Here is a 19,201-nt window from a genome sequence, read left to right on the forward strand (position 1 = left end):
GGGGTAGAGGGTCAGGGATCTCAGGTATTGGTTAAATCCTCTGCCCTCTCTTCAGCCTCCATAAGAATGTCCTTTGCTCCCAGGCTTCTGCGCCCTGTCTGAGGACCCCAGGCCTTTTCTACCTCCTGATGAAGTGCCTGGGCCCCACGGTTGGGCAGGGATCCTCTTTCTGTCCTTGAATCCACTTTGCCAGCACAGGCTCACTTCCCTGAAGGCTCTGCCACTGTACGGCAGAGGCACAGGCTATCCCCACTCTCACCCTGTCACCTGTGTCACCCACCCTGGACCTGAAAGCAGCAGTGGGCCGTGGGCTGGGGGTAGGATGGGAGCAGGCCTGGATGCTCTCTCTGGCAGCCCATTGCCAAATGCTCCTTCTCCTACCACCTGCACAGCCCCAGGCCCTGCTGCCTTGGCTTACGACAGGGGCCTGGGACAAGCCCCATGGAACAGAGTCCTATTGACAGTGGCCACTGGGGCTGGGTGGGAGGACAGCAAGTCAGCCACTGGGTGGTGGGGGTGGCCGTGGGAGCCCGTATCATCCTGTGCCAACAGAGGAGAGCCTGGGGGCAGGGGGAGAAGGTGGCATCCTGCCCCAGACAGTCTCGGCTCAGCCCCAGCTCTGGAGCACAGGTGATAACCGGGAGGGCCCCTCCCTCCTGCTGGGGGAGAGGGCACTCCCCGTGGCCCACAGGACCCCTCCCTCTCCCCCTGGGGCGATGGAGCAGGAGTGTCTGTGGCGCTGGGGAGCCGGCCCAGTTGGGAAAAGATAAAAAGCCCACAGTGACCCAGCAGCTCACGGCACTCCCTTCCTGCCCTCTCGTCCTGCCCTCCGGCCCCTCTGCAGCTATGAGGTCCTCCGTCTCTCGGCAAACATACTCCACCAAAGGGGGCTTCAGCTCCAACTCTGCCAGCAGAGAAAGTGGGTCCCAGGCCCGCACCAGCTTCAGCTCAGTGACGGTGTCCCGGAGCAGTGGCAGTGGTGGTGGGGCCCGCTGTGGCCCCGGCACAGGTGGCTTTGGCAGTCGAAGCCTCTATAACCTGGGGGGCCACAAGAGTATCTCTGTCAGTGTGGCCGGAGGGGCCTCATCGGGGCGGGCTCTGGGGGGCTTTGGCTTTGGCAGCAGGGCATTTATGGGACAGGGGGCTGGCAGGCAGACGTTTGGGCCTGCCTGTCCTCCTGGGGGGATCCAGGAGGTCACTGTCAACCAGAGCCTGCTGATCCCCCTCCATGTGGAGATCGACCCCGAGATCCAGCGAGTGCGCACTCAGGAGCGGGAGCAGATCAAGACCCTCAACAACAAGTTCGCCTCCTTCATCGACAAGGTGGGCCAAGCAGGAAGGAGGAAGGGAGCTCTTGGGGAAGAAGCGGGACCTCTAGTAGAGGGTGGGCTGGGCCAGGGCTGCTGTAGCCTACTTGTACTAGGATGGTGGTTGATAGAGCTCTGGAGCTCTCCCAGTCTGAGCCTGGGATGCCAAGACGTGGGTGGCTGGAGGCGGCCTTCAGGTCTTCGCTGTGCCTGTGTGGGGGAGTCTCCAGTCTACTCATGAGTCCTGTTTGCCAAGCCCACCTTGCCCATGTTGAAGCCTGTCCTACCACCATGATTAATACAGTTGATGACACAGTAGCCTTACCTCATCATCAAAAAATGGATTGTCCTCATTGCTCCTCTTAGTGGGGTGGCCTGCATTGCCTCTTGTCATTTTACAACTGGGGAACGATGGCTCAGGATTCGAAAGAGTTGTTCAAGGTTAAGAGTATGGAGCCCTGTTTGTTCTGTTCTTTCAGGCTTGGAGGAGGCTTGAGGGCAAGATGTGATCAAAACACAGTTGTGTGGGGGTGGGGTCCTAGGGGTAGGCTCCCTTTTGCTTCTCCTTTTTTTACTCTCCGTTTGAGTGAAGAAGCTCAGTTTGGGGTGGACAATGAGGAGGGTGGTCGCCAGGTCACCAAGCTCTGGGGGTGTGGAGTTTGACCTGTTGCCCATAGGTGTGCCCTGAACCTTGCCCTTGCCTCCAGATGGATGGGGGCAACACTGGTGCTGGGATTTCCTGGTCTGTTTCGCTGGCATTGTCCACCTCGGTCCTGAGCCAAGGCAGCGGGTCATGATGGGGAAGGTCTGGCAGACAAATGTACCTTGGTTCTGTGAATTGTGTGTTTCCAAAGAACATGCACATCCCTTTTCTCCTGAGGTACCCACAGTGCTTCTATGAAGAGTCAGAAATAGTGATATTGTGCCCATTTTTGAGATGAGAAAATTGAGGTCTAGAGAGCTCAAATGATTTGCCCAGGATGATACAAGGAGTTGGAGGCAGAGGTGGGACCGAGACCCAGGCCCCTGGACTCTGTGGTTTTTGGCACTAAGAGGTGTTACTGCTCATGATAGGCACACCTGCTGCATGGTGCTCCCAGGCCATGTGACTGAGGCCCAGGTGGTGTGGAGGTGGGACCTGGGGAGACTGGATGACAGAATATGAAGCAAGCCATCTTGCCTGCCTCCTCACACTCTCCCCTAGTGACTTTTGGTTTTCCTGTGGGACTGTCCCAGAGGCCAAACAAGCCAAAACCTTTCTCAGGCTTGCAAAATCACAGCCTTGGAGCTGGAGGGCTGAGAGATTATCTTGGAACCCCAGCTGGGCCAAGAACTCCCTGGGGGTCCTGTTAAACCCACACTATAAGCCTCCTTCTGAGTCTATAGAGGAAGGGCCCAGCCATTGGTATTTTAAAAAAAGACTTTTTTGGGAAAAAATGTTGAATTTACAGAAAAGTTGCAAGAATAGTACAACATACTCCTGTATACTCTTTCACCCAGTTCGCCAAGTTTCTTAATTTATTATTATTATTTTTTGAGACAGGGTCTTGCTCTGTTTCCCAGACTGGAGTGCAGTGGTACAATCATAGCTCACTGCAGCCTCCATCCCTCGGGCTCAAGTGATCCTCCCACTTCAGCCTCCTGAGTAGCTGGGACTACTGGTGCATGCCACTACACCTGGCTAATTGTCTTGATTTTTAGTGGAGACAGTCTTGCTATGTTGCCCAGGCTGGTCTTGAAGTCCTGAGCTCAAGCACTCCTCCAGCTTCAGGCTCCCAAAGTGTATGATTTTAAACAGTTGATTTACATTTTAAACAGATGATTTTAATGCAGAATTAGGGGTCAGAAACATAGATCTAGTCCAGTTTACGCAGGACAAGTGAGAGAGGGAGACTCAGAGAGAAATGATTCGACCAGGGTGACCAACTAGTAAATTGGTACTGCTACTGAGCTGGGCTTTTGTGCTTATTAACTTGTTAGGGTTCTTTCCATCAGATTGGACGGTCATTTCCAGCAGTCTATTCCCCTAAAGAGTGCCTGCCCACAGCAAAGTGTAGGTGCGGCTGCAGTGTCCCTATGGTGCCCTGGCCTTGGAGGGGAGGTGGCAATGGACCCCATCCTTTGCTCCTCTGGTGACCAGAGGATGACGTCAGCCCACCCTTTCTGCTCTGGCTCAGGTGCGATTCCTGGAGCAACAGAATAAGGTGCTGGAGACCAAGTGGGCACTGCTGCAGGAGCAGGGCCAGAACTTGGGTGTCACCAGGAACAACCTGGAGCCCCTCTTTGAGGCCTACCTGGGTAGCATGCGGAGCACGCTGGACAGACTTCAGGGCGAGCGGGGGAGGCTGGACTCAGAGCTCAGGAACGTGCAGGACCTTGTGGAAGACTTCAAGAACAAGTGAGGAGAGCAGGCCAGGCGGGGCCATGTGGGAGTGAGGAGGGGCAGTGGGAAACCTGCCAAGAGGGCCACCCCATTCCCGGGGTCCCAGGCCCACCTGGGGGATGCACAGACAGAGCTGGCTCCCTCAGGTGCTCAGGTCCAGCACCTGCTGCCACCTGGAGAATTGGCAGGTTTGTTTGTAATTTAAAAAAGTTTTTAAAGTAGGGGGAATAGTATAATGAATCCCATGTTCCTGTCACCCAGCTTTAATCATTATCGACTCATAGCCAATCTTGTTGCATTTTTTACACCTCCCCACTTCCCTTCTTCTCGTGTAGTCTTTTTTTTTTTTTAACTTTGCCTTTTTCTACATGTTCCGATTCCCTTGTAGTCTTGAAGCAAATCCCAGACATCTTGTCATTTCATTCACTAATATTTTATAAGTTATACTCATATATCTGCATGTGAATGTATTTCATCTATGACTCAATAAAACATACAGTGCCATAATCACACCTAAAAAATTTTAAAACAATAATTCCTCAATATCATTAAATATCCAGCCAGTTTTGAATTTCCAGTGATCCCATACATGTCATAAATTTAAAAAATACAGCTTGTTTGACTCAAGCTCCAAAGAAGGTTTATATATTATAATTGGTTGATATGCGTATTTATAACTTTTAAATACGCACATTTAAAAATGACTTTTCCCATAAATTGACCATGGCAATTTCTAAACTTTAAAATCTCATCAAAAGTGGTTGGGGAGGAGTTAGCTTGTTTGAATGACACCGTGTTGTTGAAAGTGATGGTAAAGGTCAGCCACTGTTGACACATTTTCACTTGTCCCTCTAAAGCCCCCTAAGGGCTTGGATCAAAAGAGATGGCAGCTCTTGATTGCCATATTATTGCACAAATTCTGTGCCTCTTTCCCTAAAATGGGGTGGGGAGAGAGAATGTTTAAATCAAGGCAGACCCCACGTTTCTTCACTGGTTGGCTACATTAAAGAACTGCTCCCCAGAGGTGTTCTTGATCAGTGAGGGACCCATCAGGGCTTCCGTAAGGCTGAGTGGGTCCCATGCCTGAAAGGCAGAGCCAGGCTGAGCCTGGCCTGAGTCTCCCGTGTGTAACAGGTACGAGGATGAAATCAACAAGCGCACTGCTGCAGAGAACGAGTTTGTGGTGCTCAAGAAGGTGAGCCCAGTGGAGTGGGGGAGGTGGTCCTTTGGCTGCCAGGGTACTGGGCTGATTCGGGGAGAGGTGACATCCCTGGGGGCTGAGGATCTGTCTTGCTCTCTCGTCCCCAGGATGTGGATGCAGTGTACATGGGCCGGATGGATCTGCATGGCAAAGTGGGCACCTTGACCCAGGAGATTGACTTCCTGCAGCAACTCTATGAAATGGTGAGGTGGCCAATGGGCAGGGAGAGTTTGCATATACCATAAACAGCACTGGGGGTTTTCCATGGAGGTCTGACCTGAATTCACCAGTGCAACCTCATTGGTGGAAGATGAAACCTTAACACTTTTTTTTTTTTGAGACAGAGTTTTGCTGTGTTGCCCAGGCTGGAGTGTAGTGGCACAATCTCGGCTCACTGCAACCTCCGCCCCCAGGGTTCAAGCGATTCTCCTGCTTCAGCCACTGGAGTAGCTGGGACTACAGGTGCCCGCCACCATGCCTGGCTAATTTTTGTATTTTTAGTAGAGATGGAGTTTTGCCATGTTGGCCAGGCTGGTCTTGAACTCCTGACCTCAGGTGGTCCACCCGCCTCGGCCTCCCAAAGTGCTGGGATTACAGGCGTGAGCCACCACACCCAGCCTAAAACCTTGACACTTTAATTAATACTAGCTTCCACGTATTGAGTGCTTTTGATGGGCCAGGTACTGGGGCAAACTTTTAACATAATCTTCTCAATAACCCCAGAATGCAAGTACTATTATTGTCTCAATTTTATAGTCAAGGACCCTGGGGCTCAGAGTTACTTGCTCATGGTCACATAGCTAAGAAGAAGCACGCTAGAATTCAAATCTGGCTCTTGAACCCCGAAGTCTGACTCTTACCACTGTTATATTGCCCTCTTCCTGCCCGGTTTGTAATGGAGCAAGGGATGAGGAGGAGGAATGGGCAGAAAGGAGGGACTGGGATTCCCGATTGGAGTAGAAGGTGAGGTGTGGGTAGATTAAAGAATCCAGGAGGGGTTCCAGGAGACAAGAGGGCTTTGGAGACTAGAGTGAGAGGGTTGAACTTAACATGAATTGATCGCAGAATCATAGACTCTTAGGGTCCGCAGGGACCTCAAGACCAACCTTCCATCCAGTGCAAGAAAACTTTCTATGATATCCCTGACATAACCCTATCATATGTAACCTCTACTCAAATACTTCCGGTGGCAGTGAGCTCACTACTTTTTAGGGCGGGCATTGCCATTGTTGAACAACTTTATTAGAGCACTGACTTGGATCTCCTTCTCATGACTTCTGCCCTTGACTTTGCCCAATTGTCTTCCATGTGACTTATGCCTTTCACATGACAGCCCTTTAGAAGTCATGATGATGACAGGATAAAAATCTGTGGCATGTGAGGACGTTCAGGAAACAGGGCTCTTAGTGAAGTATTCAGAAGATAGAGGGGTGTGGAGGGAGGTACCAGATACAAACTTCTATTGATGCAGCCTAATAGTGCACTAGTTTATGTGTTGTTTTAGAAGTCGTTTCACAATGTTGGCTTCTTAGAACCCCTTCTGGACTTTTTCACATAAATCCTTTCAAATGAGACATGCATCTACTCTCCTCCAACTTCATGTATTTGGGTAGCTGAATTTTGAAATTGAGTGGAATAGTTAACCATTCCCTTTCTTTCCTATGAAATGCCATTGTGGTGTCCTCCCAACATTTTAAGCTATGTGGGCTCTTAGTAACTTGATTCTTTTATCCAGTGTATTAGTGATGCATAGCTTTGTGTTATCTGCAGATGGGATAAACTTTCAGTCTAGGTATTTGATAGCATCTCAGTGTAAATCATTGATACACATGTTAAGGCAATCAGGGCCTAAAATAAAGTCCTGTGGGTCTTCAGTGGTGATTTTCCAAGGGACTGTTAGTCTGTTAACCAATAATTTGTGGTTAAATAGCCTCAGCTACTTTAAAATCCCCTTAACAGTACTGTTACCAGGATCACATTTTTCTGTCTTCTTTCAAGAATGCTATGAAAGGCTTGGTCAAACATTGTCCATGGCAGGCCTTTAGCAGTTTAATATTATAATCATGAAGGAAAATGAAATCCACTTGGTTCCACTTTTCCTTAGGGAACGCTTGATGGCTTCATGCCTCTCACACACATTTAGGAATTCATTCTATGGGTCTGGAGGAGGTTGACGTCAGCTTTATTTGAAAAATTCCAAACCTCTCCTGTTTGAAAATCAGGCCATTTGCTGTGTTTGGGGTTTTGGGGTCTCCTCCTCTCCATATCTCTCAAGGATGACCAGGGCGTTCCTCCCCTTGGCAGTCCCTGGAGCCTCTGAGTGTATGCTCTTCTGGCCTGGATCCCTGTGATCTCTAACAAGGCCAAGGCCTCTCGTCTACCCTGTCTTGGGTTCCTATTTCCCCTCAAGCATATTTCTTGTGCTTTCCACTTTGATGACCAGTTTGTTCTTGATGGAAAAGAGGCAAATGACAAAGCAGCTGAGCGATTGGCCTTTCCTGGATCTTCTGTAGGGATCAGCCCAAAGGGACCTCCATGTTATTTCTGCCTAGAGTTCATCTAGCAGCCTCTGACCCCTGGCTTTGGTGTTTCTCAGGCTTATCCTTGGCTGGATTGCTTGCCTCCCAGCATCTCCGCACGGCCTGTCTGGATGGAACTTGCTGGGAAGTGTTCTGGGCTGCCGTGCTGAGTTTTTATGTGCTTCCCCAGTTTCTACTTTGCCAGGGTCATTGATGGTCATTCATGGTCTGGGGCCTCCTTGTGGTCCGTTAGGTCCCATTCTCTCTCCCCCTCTTTTCTGAATGTTTAGGAATTGGTTTTTCTTTGGTCTAAGGACATGGCTGGCACACTCAGCATTCCTTTCCATTGCTATGCCTTGTTTATTTAACAAACATTTACGGAGCACCTTCCACATAGCAACAAAGACAAAGTCTCAGCTCTTGTGGGGCCAGGTTATCAAGTGATAAGAGCTGTGGGGGACAGGCACAGGTGCAAAGGCACATGGGGACTCCGTGGCTGACCCTTCCTGGGAGGGCTGTGGAAGCCTTCGAGGGAGATGACATCTGAGTTGGATCTTGATGGAAGGGCTAGACTTCTAGAGGAGGAGCAGGAAGGACTTGGCAGCCTGGGGCCCAGCCTGTGCAGTGTCACGGAGGCATGAAGGAGCATGGTGCTTGGGGACCAGTGGGTGGTGAGTGCCCACATCGAGTGTGGGCACAGTTAGGTGAGCAGGAGGCAAGGGAAAGAGAGGTAGGGACCAAGCCTGGGCCCTTTCCTGTCAGAGGTCCTCACAGCCCAGCAGTGCCTCCGTGGGGTGAGAACAAAGATCAGCACAGTCGTTCCCTTGCTGCCTCATGGGCTCGATCAGTCATGGAATCAGCATGGCTCTCAGTAACCAATACCATGGTCTGGTTTTGGCCAAGCCAGATCCCATGGCAATCTGGGGGGTGAACCACCTATCACTGGGTGTCTCATAGGGCAGGAAGGTAGCCTCCATTGTGGCCTCCCTCTGGCCTGGGGTGTCTGTGGAACCCAGTCCTTCTTCCGCTTGTGCCACTTCTGCCCGCTGGCTCCCTTTACCCTTGCCTAAAAGTCTCCACTATCTTTCCCCCTTAGAGTCCCTGGTGTCTAAGGAGACACACACCTTAGCGATTCACAGAGCTCTTTCTGCTCTGATTTCACGAGCTCCCTTTCATTGGAAAGCCTGACTTTTTTTTTTTTTTTTGAGACAGGGTCTCATCCTGTCACTCATGCTGGAGGGCGCAATCACAGCTCACTACAGTCTCGACCTCCTGGGCTCAAGCAATCCTCCCACCTCAGCCTCCCAAGTAGCTGGGATTACAGGCGCACGTCACCATGCCTGGCTAATTTTTGTATTTTTTGTAGCGACAGCGTTCACCATTTTTCCCAGGCTAGCCTTGAACTCCTGAGCTCAAGTGATTGGCCCGCCTTGGTCTCCCAAAATGCTGGGATTACAGGCGTGAGCCATTGCACCTGGCCAAGCCTGACCTTTCTATCCCCTTGTTCCAGCAAGACCATTGCATCATCTCATCCACTCTTGATGCCATCCAGTAGAGAGATTTTGCCTCCTTGTCTTAAAAGTTTCGGGTTGATTTTCCTCAGAACTATGCTCTGACATGGGGCTGGAGAGAGACCCTGAGCTGAGGAGGGCAGGGGCAGGATGCTTCACGATAATGCTGACAGTTCATCTCTGTGGGGAAGGAGACAAAGCAGCTGTGACAACACAATCTTATCTGTGACAAATAGGCCTTATGGGCACCTCCAATGGCCTTCAGAGAAGTCTGGGCAAGTAAGAATGTACTTTACTCAGCACATGCCGTGGGTCATACATGGATCTTAAGCCCCACAACCACCACAGGAAGAAAGTATGATCAGGCTGTGTTACAGAAGAGGGAACTGAGGCATCACAGGGTTTAGCTGCTACGTCAGCTACACAGCCAGTGCACGTCAGGCTGGAGACTTGATCTCAGGCTTGTCTATCTCCAAAACTCATATCTTCCCAAAAACCACAAGTTTTTGTAGTGACTAGATTGATTGGATCTCTAAACTCCTCATCCCACTTTTTGAAAGACAATCTAATTTAACAATCTACATCTGCATCAGTATGGATATCAGTTTTGCCTTTGGTATTTCTCTTTTCCCCCTGTCTCCCTTTGTTTCTGCCTATCTCTATTTTAGTCTATGTCCCCTCAGTTTCTGATGTCAGACTCCTGGGGTTTGAAACTGAACTCCTCACTTACTGGCTTGTGATCTGGGGCAAGTTACTTCATCTCTTTGTGCTACTGGAAAAGGGCATGTAATGAGTTAGTACCTGCCACGTGCCTAATGCAGAGCCTGAACCACAGTGATGCTCAGCATGAGAGGGTTGTTATTATTATTCTGTTATAATTCCCTGGGCTGCCATGAAGGGCCAGTATTTGAGAAAGGATGGAGAGAAGACCAGAATATGGGAGGTGTTGGGTTTTAGGGGGAAGGTTCTCCACCCATCAGGGAGCCTCTGAGGACTACTGAGTGAATGAGTGATTTGTCAGAGCTGGAGTTTAGGGCATTCTATGGGCAGCCCAGAGTGGGAAGGACCATGGGAGAGATGGAGGCAGAGCCCCACGTGGGAGCCATCACAGTCGTGGCCCAGCGATCCAGCTGGTCCCAAGGCCAGAACAGAGACCTTCGATTCCCCATCACCTAACCTGCCGTTCACAGCATCCTGAAGCCTGCTTATGTGTGAAAGACGATGGTTCTAGAAACAGGAGGGCCCAAGAGCATCACGACAGTCTATACCTTTCAGTGTGCTCTAGAGGGAACCACTTGGGCTTTGTGCTGCAACTGACTGGTCCCAGGCTGGGTCCCACCCTGGACCTGGTGCCCTTGGATGCATAACTCCTCCTCTCCAAACCTCTTTCCTCACTTGTCCACGGTCAGGACTACTGTGGATGGTGATGCAGTTGGTGACTTGGCTGGTGCTGGACATGCTGCTTCCACCTGTAGGGGTGTCTTTCCCCAATTTGCACAAAGGCACCCTGTGAGCCTGCCATGGGCCCGCCTGCTGCACAGGGTGTTCTGAGGCCTAGAGGGGTTAGTGAATGTGCTAGCACAGTGCCGGGCACCAGTGTTAGTGCCGACAGCTCCCTCTCTAATCTTTTGGAAGCTTGCAAACCCATAAAAATAAACAAAGTCTGTAAAAATGGGAGCTTCATTTTACAGCTGGGGAGACTGAGGCCTTTCCTTGCAGTTTTCCTTACTTTGCTCTAGGCTGGACCTGGACAAGAGCACAGGCCTCCTGATGCTACCTGGGGGCCCATGTCCTTCACCCTCTGATGCTTCCTGGGGCCTGGAGCAGGGGTGCTGGTGGCAGCTGTCTCTGTTTCTTCAGGAGCTGAGCCAAGTGCAGACCCACGTGTCTGACACCAATGTGGTGCTGTCGATGGACAACAACCGCAACCTGGACCTGGACAGCATCATTGCCGAGGTCAAGGCCCAGTATGAGCTGATTGCCCAGAGGAGCCGGGCTGAGGCCGAGGCCTGGTACCAGACCAAGGTGAGAGGCATAGCTGGCTCAGGTGTGAGGCCTGGGGTCGGATCAGATCTTCTCCCATTGTGAGAGGCTTGGGCCTCTGGGAACCTTGGAGTCTGGGGGGCCAGATATACTCAACCTGCATGGGGCCTCCAGCTGTGAGGGTGGGCTGGGGCCATTTGAAAGCTCACTGCCACTTCTTTGGTCCCCAGTATGAGGAGCTGCAGGTGACGGCTGGGAAGCATGGGGACAACCTGCGGGACACCAAGAACGAGATTGCTGAGCTCACCCGCACTATCCAGAGGCTGCAGGGGGAGGCAGATGCAGCCAGGAAGCAGGTGGGACTCTACCTGGGGGGTTGGGGGTCTGGACTGGGTGTTGGCAGGGCCTTCTCATTGTCATCTTGAGGGGCTAGGCCTGCTGTTCTGATGGACACAATAGAATGCTAGGCCATTGATTACAGGCTCCTTTTACGGGGGGAAACTGAGGCACAGAGAGGGAAGGGGCTTGTCCAACGTCACACGTTGTATGAGTGGTAGAGCAGGTGGGACAACCTTCTCCAAGGAAACTGATCCATCCCATCTCCAGGAAGTCAGAACAGGAGGTAGAGGGTTCAAGGGGCCAGGTCACAGATGCTGATGCCGACTCCATCTTTAGGACGGCTAAAAAGTGTGGGTTCCTTCACAGATTGGAATGAAGCACCTGGTTACTAATAAGGCTGTGTTATTTATTTCATCTCTTCTGAGGCATTGGGCTGATCTGCAGCAGGAGGGGTTGAGGTTAGACTTCAGTAAGGACTTTCTTAGTGGCCTTACTTGATGCTGCTTGCGTAATAGCATCTCTTCAGATGAATATTTCTCTTCTCTCTTTCCCAGTTGGTTGGGGGCAGGGATGTGGGAATGATGATGCCTCCATGGCTTGAGGGCAGAGAGATGAATGGGATGATCCCGGAGGGTGCTTCCACCACCTTTCTCCCCTGGGCAGTGTCAGCAGCTGCAGACGGCCATTGCGGAAGCGGAGCAGCATGGGGAGCTGGTGCTCAAGGATGCTCAGAAGAAGCTTGGGGATCTGGATGTGGCCCTGCACCAGGCCAAGGAAGACCTGACACGGCTGCTGCGTGACTACCAGGAGCTGATGAATGTCAAGCTGGCCCTGGACGTGGAGATTGCCACCTACCGCAAGCTTCTAGAGAGCGAGGAGAGCAGGTGGTGGCCCCTCCTGCCCGACCCAGAGAGCTGCTCAGGCCTGCCCTGGGGGAGAGCCCAAGGAGTGTGCTCTGGGGTCAAGAGGGAGAGGGAGGAAGCAGGGAGCAAGATCCTGACTCACGCGGGGGGAAATTCTGCTTGTGCCCACTGCCTCCACCACTCCTCTCCTTGGTTGGCACAACTCTTGTTAATCCTTACTGTGGCTGACAGCCCGGTAGGAAGGGAACTTCCTCTTTCACCAGCAGATTTCACCAGCAGTGGAAGCTTTGGAAAAAAAAAATCCACCATCCCTGTCCTTAGGAAAGGCATGAAACAGAGAGAAACTGGGCAGAAACTAGGCAGCTCTGTCTGGTTGTGGGCTTGTTTCCATTGGGGCAGGGATGCTGTCCGTAGCCCACATGGGCAGAGAGGAAAGAAAAGGGGAGGATGGGAGTTGGCACAGCCTACTGGTGGCTCTGCCTTCTCTGCAGCACTGGCTTTTGGACCTGGGCACAGCCCTATACACATACTTCTCATGTTTCCTGGTCTTGTCATCAGGATTCACTGAGTTGATCCAATGTAAAGGCAGAAGGAAGGAGAGGGTTTTCATGTGGGCGCCAGGGACCACTGACTGCTCTCCCGGCCTTTCTGTGTCCCCTAGGATGTCTGGAGAATGTCCCAGTGCAGTCAGCATTTGTGAGTATTTACTCCCCACTTCCTGCTCCACCCCTGGCTAGGCCCCAGAACTCTGCTCAGTTTATGCAACCTGTCCTTGCCCTAAAGCATGGTCTACTCCATTCAAGCCCGTGGAGACAGGTTCCGAGGGTCCTAGTACTGGGCTTCTCTATCCATTTCCCATAGCTCTGCTGCCTGACTTTGTTCTGATTCCCCACTGATTTCTGGGTGTCCCCCAGCCCTCTCATGGCACAGCCACCCTGACTAATCCAGACCCTTTGCTTTGCAGCTGTGACTGGCAAATCCACCACTGTGTGCGGAGGTGGCGCAGCCGGCTTTGGAGGTGGCATCTCCCTGGGTGGGAGTGGGGGGGCCACCAAGGGTGGATTCAGCACAAATGTGGGCTACGGCACCGTCAAGGGAGGGCCAGTCTCTGGGGGCACCTCCATCCTGAGGAAGACCACCACGGTCAAGACGTCCAGCCAGAGATATTAGCTGCTGAGTCCTGCAAGGGCCCCTGCAATCCTGTCCCTGCCCTCCTCACCCCACCTCTGCTGCCCTTTCCAGCCACTTCTCAGGAGCAGGAACGGCCAGGGGACCTCAGACCCAGGGTATTTTCATACCAGACTATTTGCATCTTGGGAAGGGCTAAAATCTACTCAGGTTTTCTCCTTGGTCCTGCGGTAGGATGGGAGGGGAGGTTAAAGTTGCCAGCTTGAGTGATGTGCTTGGGTGACTTGGGGGTGACCTTTTGACCACTGAGAGGAGGTTGAATTTCCCAAGCCATTAGGAGAGAGAGAAATTGGGAGTGGTCCCCAAAGACCCTTCAACCTCTCCGGTCCCCCACCAGACCCACCCTCTGCCTGAATCTACCCACATCCCCCTTCCCTGTCTGTGTCTCAATAAATGGTGCAACTGCAGCTAGCTGCCTGTGGCTGCAGTCTGTCCTGCCTGGGGAACTGAAATTGTGTCCATTGATTAACGTCCTGATGCCTGACACAGCAATAATCACACACTCACCACACCCCAATTGCCATCCTTACTTAGGTACATTAGTTTGATACCATCGCCACTCCAGGGCTGTACATAGCTCACAAGAGGATACCAAGGCTCAGAGGGAATATGTAAGCTGCTCAAGGCCAGACCTGGCTAAGTGGCTGCCTATTACCCAGCCACCCCTGGTGCTTGTTCAGCCTCCCACTAACTCTGTAGGGGCAGACAGCATGCTTTGTTCAGTGTAGAGATCTTAGGCTTCAGAACTAGGCAACTTGGGTTTAAATCCAAGTTCTGCCACTTACTAGCTGTATGACCTCGGTCAAGTTACCTAACGTCCCTGAGCCTTAGTTTCCTCCTTTGTAAAAGTGGGTTGTGATAAGAACATGTGTAAAGCATCTGGCTTATAGAGGCTCTTTCGGGAATCAGGTTTCTTTGCTTCCCCACTCCCTGACTTCTGGATTCCCAGCTTATCCTCTTGGCCTCAGTGATGTCTCTCTCAGCCCCCACATCCAGTCGGCAAGAAAAATCTACACTTAATTGGATTTTGTGGTTTACAAATACGTTACTTTGCCTGTGATCATCACCACAGCCCTAGGTTCAGTAGTGGGCACGTGGTGTTCCAGTTTACAGGTGAGGTGATTCACGCTCACAGAAGTGACCTCTCACGCTGTAGTCATCTAGCTGGCTGGAGGCGGGTCAGTAGTGTCCAGGGCTGCAATTTCAAGCCCTCTGTCCTGTCACCCCAGAAGCTACCTCCGTCTTACTCCTGCCTCCGTCACTCGCCAAATCTTACTGCTCCTCCCTCCATGTGTCTCTTGGTATCACCTCGTTTCCTCTTCATCTCCACAGTTCTCTACTCTGAGTCTGGACCCCACTCCTCAAGCTGTACCCAAGTGATTCCCCAGTTGGCTGGCCTCTCAACCCTGCACCTCTCAGGCCCTCCCCACCCTGCTATCAAACCAGTCGGCCGGACCCCAGGCTGTCACCACTCTGCTCCCTTCCTTGGCAACCTTAGGGCTCCTGGCCCTTACTGGGATGCACCCCACACTCTTCCAGACTGATCACTCCATCCTCCTCAGAGGAGCCCTGAAGAGCCCTGAGAAAGCTTCCTCCAGGGCTGTGGAAGGTCAGCAGAGGGATTTTCAGCCAAACCCTAACCTCCAGCTTAGGAACACAAAGGCCTAGAGGTTTAGGGTCAGCTCTGCCTCACCAGCCTGGGTGGTCTCTAGCTTCCCTTCTCAGACAGATGGAGTATAGTCCACCCCATGTACAACACTTTGAGGAATACTTGCTAATGCTCATTGAGTGCCAACTGTGTGCCAGCACTGCTGTCAAGCCTTTAACTGATTCTCTTCACAACAGCCTGTAATATAAATACTATTATCATCCTAATTTTGCCTATAAGGAAAATAAGGCACAGAGTGGTTAAGTAACTTGTTTAAGGTCACACAGCTAGGAAGTAGCAGAGCTAGGTGTGGTATCCAAGCAATCTGGTTCCATAGCCCAAGCTCTTAACCACCAGGTTATTTTGCTTATATAGAAAAAGGAATAGACAGGTGGGGATGCTGGAGCTAGAAGGGGCATTGGATGTAATGGACTCCAGACTTTTTATTTCATAGATAAGAAAACAGGTTGAGCAAGGGGAAGAATGTATCCAAAGCCACGGTAACTTAGTGGCAGTGTTAAAAAAATCAGTTTTACTGAGATCATAGGCCAGGTGTGGTGGCTCCTGCCCGTGATTCCAGCACTTTGGGAGGCTGAGGCAGGTGGATCACTTGAGCCCAGAGCTCAAGACAAGCCTGGGCAACATGGTGAGACTCCACCTCTACAAAAAAATACAAAAATTAGCTGGGTTTGATAATGCATACCTGTAGTCCCAGCTACTTGGGAGGCTGAGGTGGGAGGATCACTTGAGGCTGTTGAGGCTGCGGTGAGCTGTGATTGCACCATTGCACTCCAGCCTGGGTGACAGAGGGAGACCCTGTCTCAAAAAAATTATATTTAGAGCTCAAAAACTGAACAATAGAAACTTTCAGTTGTCATGGAAAAAAGCCTCAGAGATCATATTGCAGCCCCGGGGGGCCCACCAACAATAACATGCTGCTTAGACACACTTGTCAAAGAATGGGAATGGCCCAGACCCAGGCGTTTCCAAACTGAGGACCCTAAGGGCTGCTTTCAGGGGTGCAGGGGGAGGTCAGCAGGTGAGAAGAATCATGGTCCCTCCTCTGCACCAACTAGATCATCTCTCCTTATCTGTTTTACTCATGAGGCTGTGCACGTGATTTTGTTTATGAGGGTGCTTTTGCCGCCAGAACATGCTGGGAAGCCCTTGTCTGTATGTGCCTGGGGTAGGAGGCCGGCAGGGGCAGCTCTCTGGCCTGGGGAAAGAGGAGTCCCTGGGTACAGACCCCCACGCCTGGCTCTCAGGAGTGCCTGTCCTCTCATTGCCCTCACTGGCCTCTCCCTAAAATGCTGATGGCCCTTTTCTGCAGAATCTCTGATCCTCATATTGGCTCTGGTTCCCCAAGAATGACTCAGGCCCGGTGGGGCAGTTGAGGTTGGGTGACCGAATGGGGTGAGGGTGCCTGCCTGGCCAGGGAGGGTAGTGTGAGCACTTTCCCACACCACACAGTGGGTTTGGAGCTGAGAGTGACAGAAGCCCTCAAGATCCCTTAATCCCAGGGCTGAATGTAAGGGCTTACCTCCCTTACCCAGAAAACCCTGGGCAAACACTCTCTCCACCTGGCTCCACACCCCTGTCAGCTGCTCATCCCTCTGTGAAAAGATGGGGAAGAACTGCCAAACAAGGAAGGGTCACGGAGGGCAGTAGCTGAATCTGCGTGTGGAGGTCTGGGGAGGAGCAGGAGACCAGATTTTAGCTGTGGCTGCTGGGTAGTGGCACCTTGTTCAGCCACCTGCCTCTGGCCCAGATATGAAGGCAATGTCTTTCCTATTTTCAGGAAAAGAAACTCATCTCTCTTTCTCTCTCACTCTAGGGTGTAAAGGCACTCTTGCATAGGAAGTTCTTCCTTATGTCTACCTTTGGTTTCTCAGGCTCAGTTTGAAGATTTTGTGAGCTTCTTGCAATTCTGATTTAATATAAGGACACAGAATGTGGCTCTAGATTAGAACTTTCTTCCTGTTTGGATTGGGTTTATTGTAGGGTTTGTCATGAAATTAATTTGGATTTAGTTAATTGGAGGATACAAAACTGGCCCCTCAGGACAGTGTCATACCTTATTGGGTACTTGTAAGGACAGGGCCACATCAACCAAGCAACTGACCATGTGCTGAGGGTAAGGATAAAAAAGAGTGGAGCTGCATCTGCAGAGCTTGCAGCCTGCTGGCCACACCCCATGGCTGTCCTGGTGGACCATGAGCTACAGGGCTGTATAAGTTGCTGTGTATTTTTTTCCCTGCATATTCTGTGCAGGCCAGACACTCATATAAAACACTGTACCTACCGTTTTATACGTTGTAAGGTCACAGGCTTTGAAGTCAGACAGATAGGACTGACTTCCCATCTCTACCACTTCCTAGCTGTGTTATCTCAGGCAAGTTACATACCCCTCTGAGCCTCAGTGTCTGCAGCTCCAAACTGGACATAGCAAAACACCTCTTTGGCTGGGTTGTTGGAAGAAGCACCTAGTGTTCAGCATATAACAGTAGTTCCAACAGAGAATCCCTTCTACCCAAGAGGCACCGCTGCCTTTCCTTCATCTTCCTTCTTGTATCAGGGATGGCACACCTCAAGTCACCTTCATGAGAAGCACCTCAATCGTAGCTCCATGATTTGGGTGGCCTACAAGCACAAAATAAGACTGATTGCATATTCTATATTGTTTCCCTGAAAATCCCCTTGGATCCTGGCTTGCTTTTTGTTCTAAGCAGTAGACACAACTCTAGGGGCAGTAAACCCACGCCATTTTCTCCTAGTGTTGGAGTGTTACAGCCACAGAGTAAAAGACGCAATAAGCACACTACGAGCCATCTCAGGGATTCACCTGTGCTCAGGCAAAGCCTATACCCCGGCCTGTGATAGTCCCCATCAAATCCCAGGGGCTACCAGAGAAGAAAGCAGTGAATGGCAGGTGCAGAGGCTGAAGTGAGGCAGCCGGAGGGCTGAGCTCCAGGCCTCACTCAGGGTGAGATCCTGATGGCCCTGCCATGTCCTCTGGGGCAGGTAACCAGTCAATTGGATCTCAGCTTCCTAAGGGGGAGGCTCACATGTCTCCTTGGCTCCTGCAGCTGCAGCCCCCAAAGACCTGCAGTAGTTCCCACCCTCCTTCCAAGCCATGCCCATCTTAGGAGCAACAGTGGAAATCAATAGACTCTGGGATGCTAGTGCCCCCAGAGCCCCTTTGACCCAAACAGCCAGTTCCATCAGGTTTATTTGGATGCCCATTCTGGATTGGTTGTGACACAATTTAGACAGAGTGGCTTTATACCAGGCAGAACAGTGTGAGTGAGAGGCCATAGAATATGGAGCCTTTGGGCCTGGCGCAGTGGCTCACGCCTGTAATCCCAGCACTTTGGGAGGCCAAGGGGGGTGGATCACGAGGTCAGGAGATTGAGACCACGGTGAAACCCTGTCTCTACTAAAAATACAAAAAAAAAAAAAAAAAAAAAAAATTAGCCGGGCGCGGTGGCAGGCGCCTGTAGTCCCAGCTACTCGGGAGTTTGAGGCAGGAGAACGGCATGAACCCAGGAGGCAGAGCTTGCAGTGAGCCAAGATGGCGCCACTGCACTCCAGCCTGGGCAACAGAGTGAGACTCCCTCTCAAAAAAAAAAAAAAACAAAAACAAAACCCCCCAAAAATAATATGGAGCCTTTGGGACCAGACTGATGTGAGTTTAAATCTTGGCTTCACCACGTGCTGCTGTGTGACCCTGGGAGCTACTGTACTTCTCTGAGTATCTGTAAGGAAGGCTAATGGTGCTGACTGCATAGAGCCTCTAAGTAGACTAGTTGATCAAGTGTAGGTAAAGCATCCAGCACAGGGCTTGGCACAAAGTTGGCGCTTGGTGAATCTGGGCAGAAAGGATCAGTGAAAGTCCAACCCCTTCCTTCTAGGAGATGGTTCTGGCTCTAGAATGCTCACCTACTGCAGGTGGACTGACCCATGACCCAGGCATTCTTCTGTGATGGGGCCTGGGGCCTCCAGTCCTCATGGTCACAGCCCCTCCGCCCCCTCTCCACTTACTTAGAGGCCATCTTGGCAGAGACAGACCAGAGGTAGGGGAGGGAGGGGTTGGGGGAATGGGGACAAGGGAGGAAGTGGCTGGAGAAGGAGCTGGCTGAACTCCCAGCCAGCCTGGCCTTCCCTGCCAGGGAAGATCCCTGGGGTGGGATCTCCTGACCACTCTGTCCTCAGCACTGGCCCCTGCCCTCTCTCTGTGCATGGAGGCAGCCGTTCACGGT

At 51.5% G+C, this 19,201-nt stretch overlaps 1 protein-coding gene across 1 annotated transcript; it reads left to right on the top strand.

The window, feature by feature from the left end:
* Positions 1-795: 795 nt before the first annotated feature.
* KRT79 (keratin 79) lies at positions 796-13,740 on the top strand. Its single transcript, XM_055247533.1, has 9 exons — positions 796-1,323; positions 3,485-3,705; positions 4,825-4,885; positions 4,999-5,094; positions 10,782-10,946; positions 11,135-11,260; positions 11,907-12,127; positions 12,768-12,802; positions 13,071-13,740. The coding sequence occupies exons 1-9, from the start codon at positions 847-849 to the stop codon at positions 13,274-13,276; spliced, it is 1,608 nt and encodes a 535-aa protein (XP_055103508.1). The 5' UTR covers positions 796-846; the 3' UTR covers positions 13,277-13,740.
* The last annotated feature ends 5,461 nt before the right edge of the window (positions 13,741-19,201 follow it).

Source organism: Symphalangus syndactylus, chromosome 17, assembly GCF_028878055.3.
Source record: "Symphalangus syndactylus isolate Jambi chromosome 17, NHGRI_mSymSyn1-v2.1_pri, whole genome shotgun sequence".
Taxonomy (NCBI): domain Eukaryota; kingdom Metazoa; phylum Chordata; class Mammalia; order Primates; family Hylobatidae; genus Symphalangus; species Symphalangus syndactylus.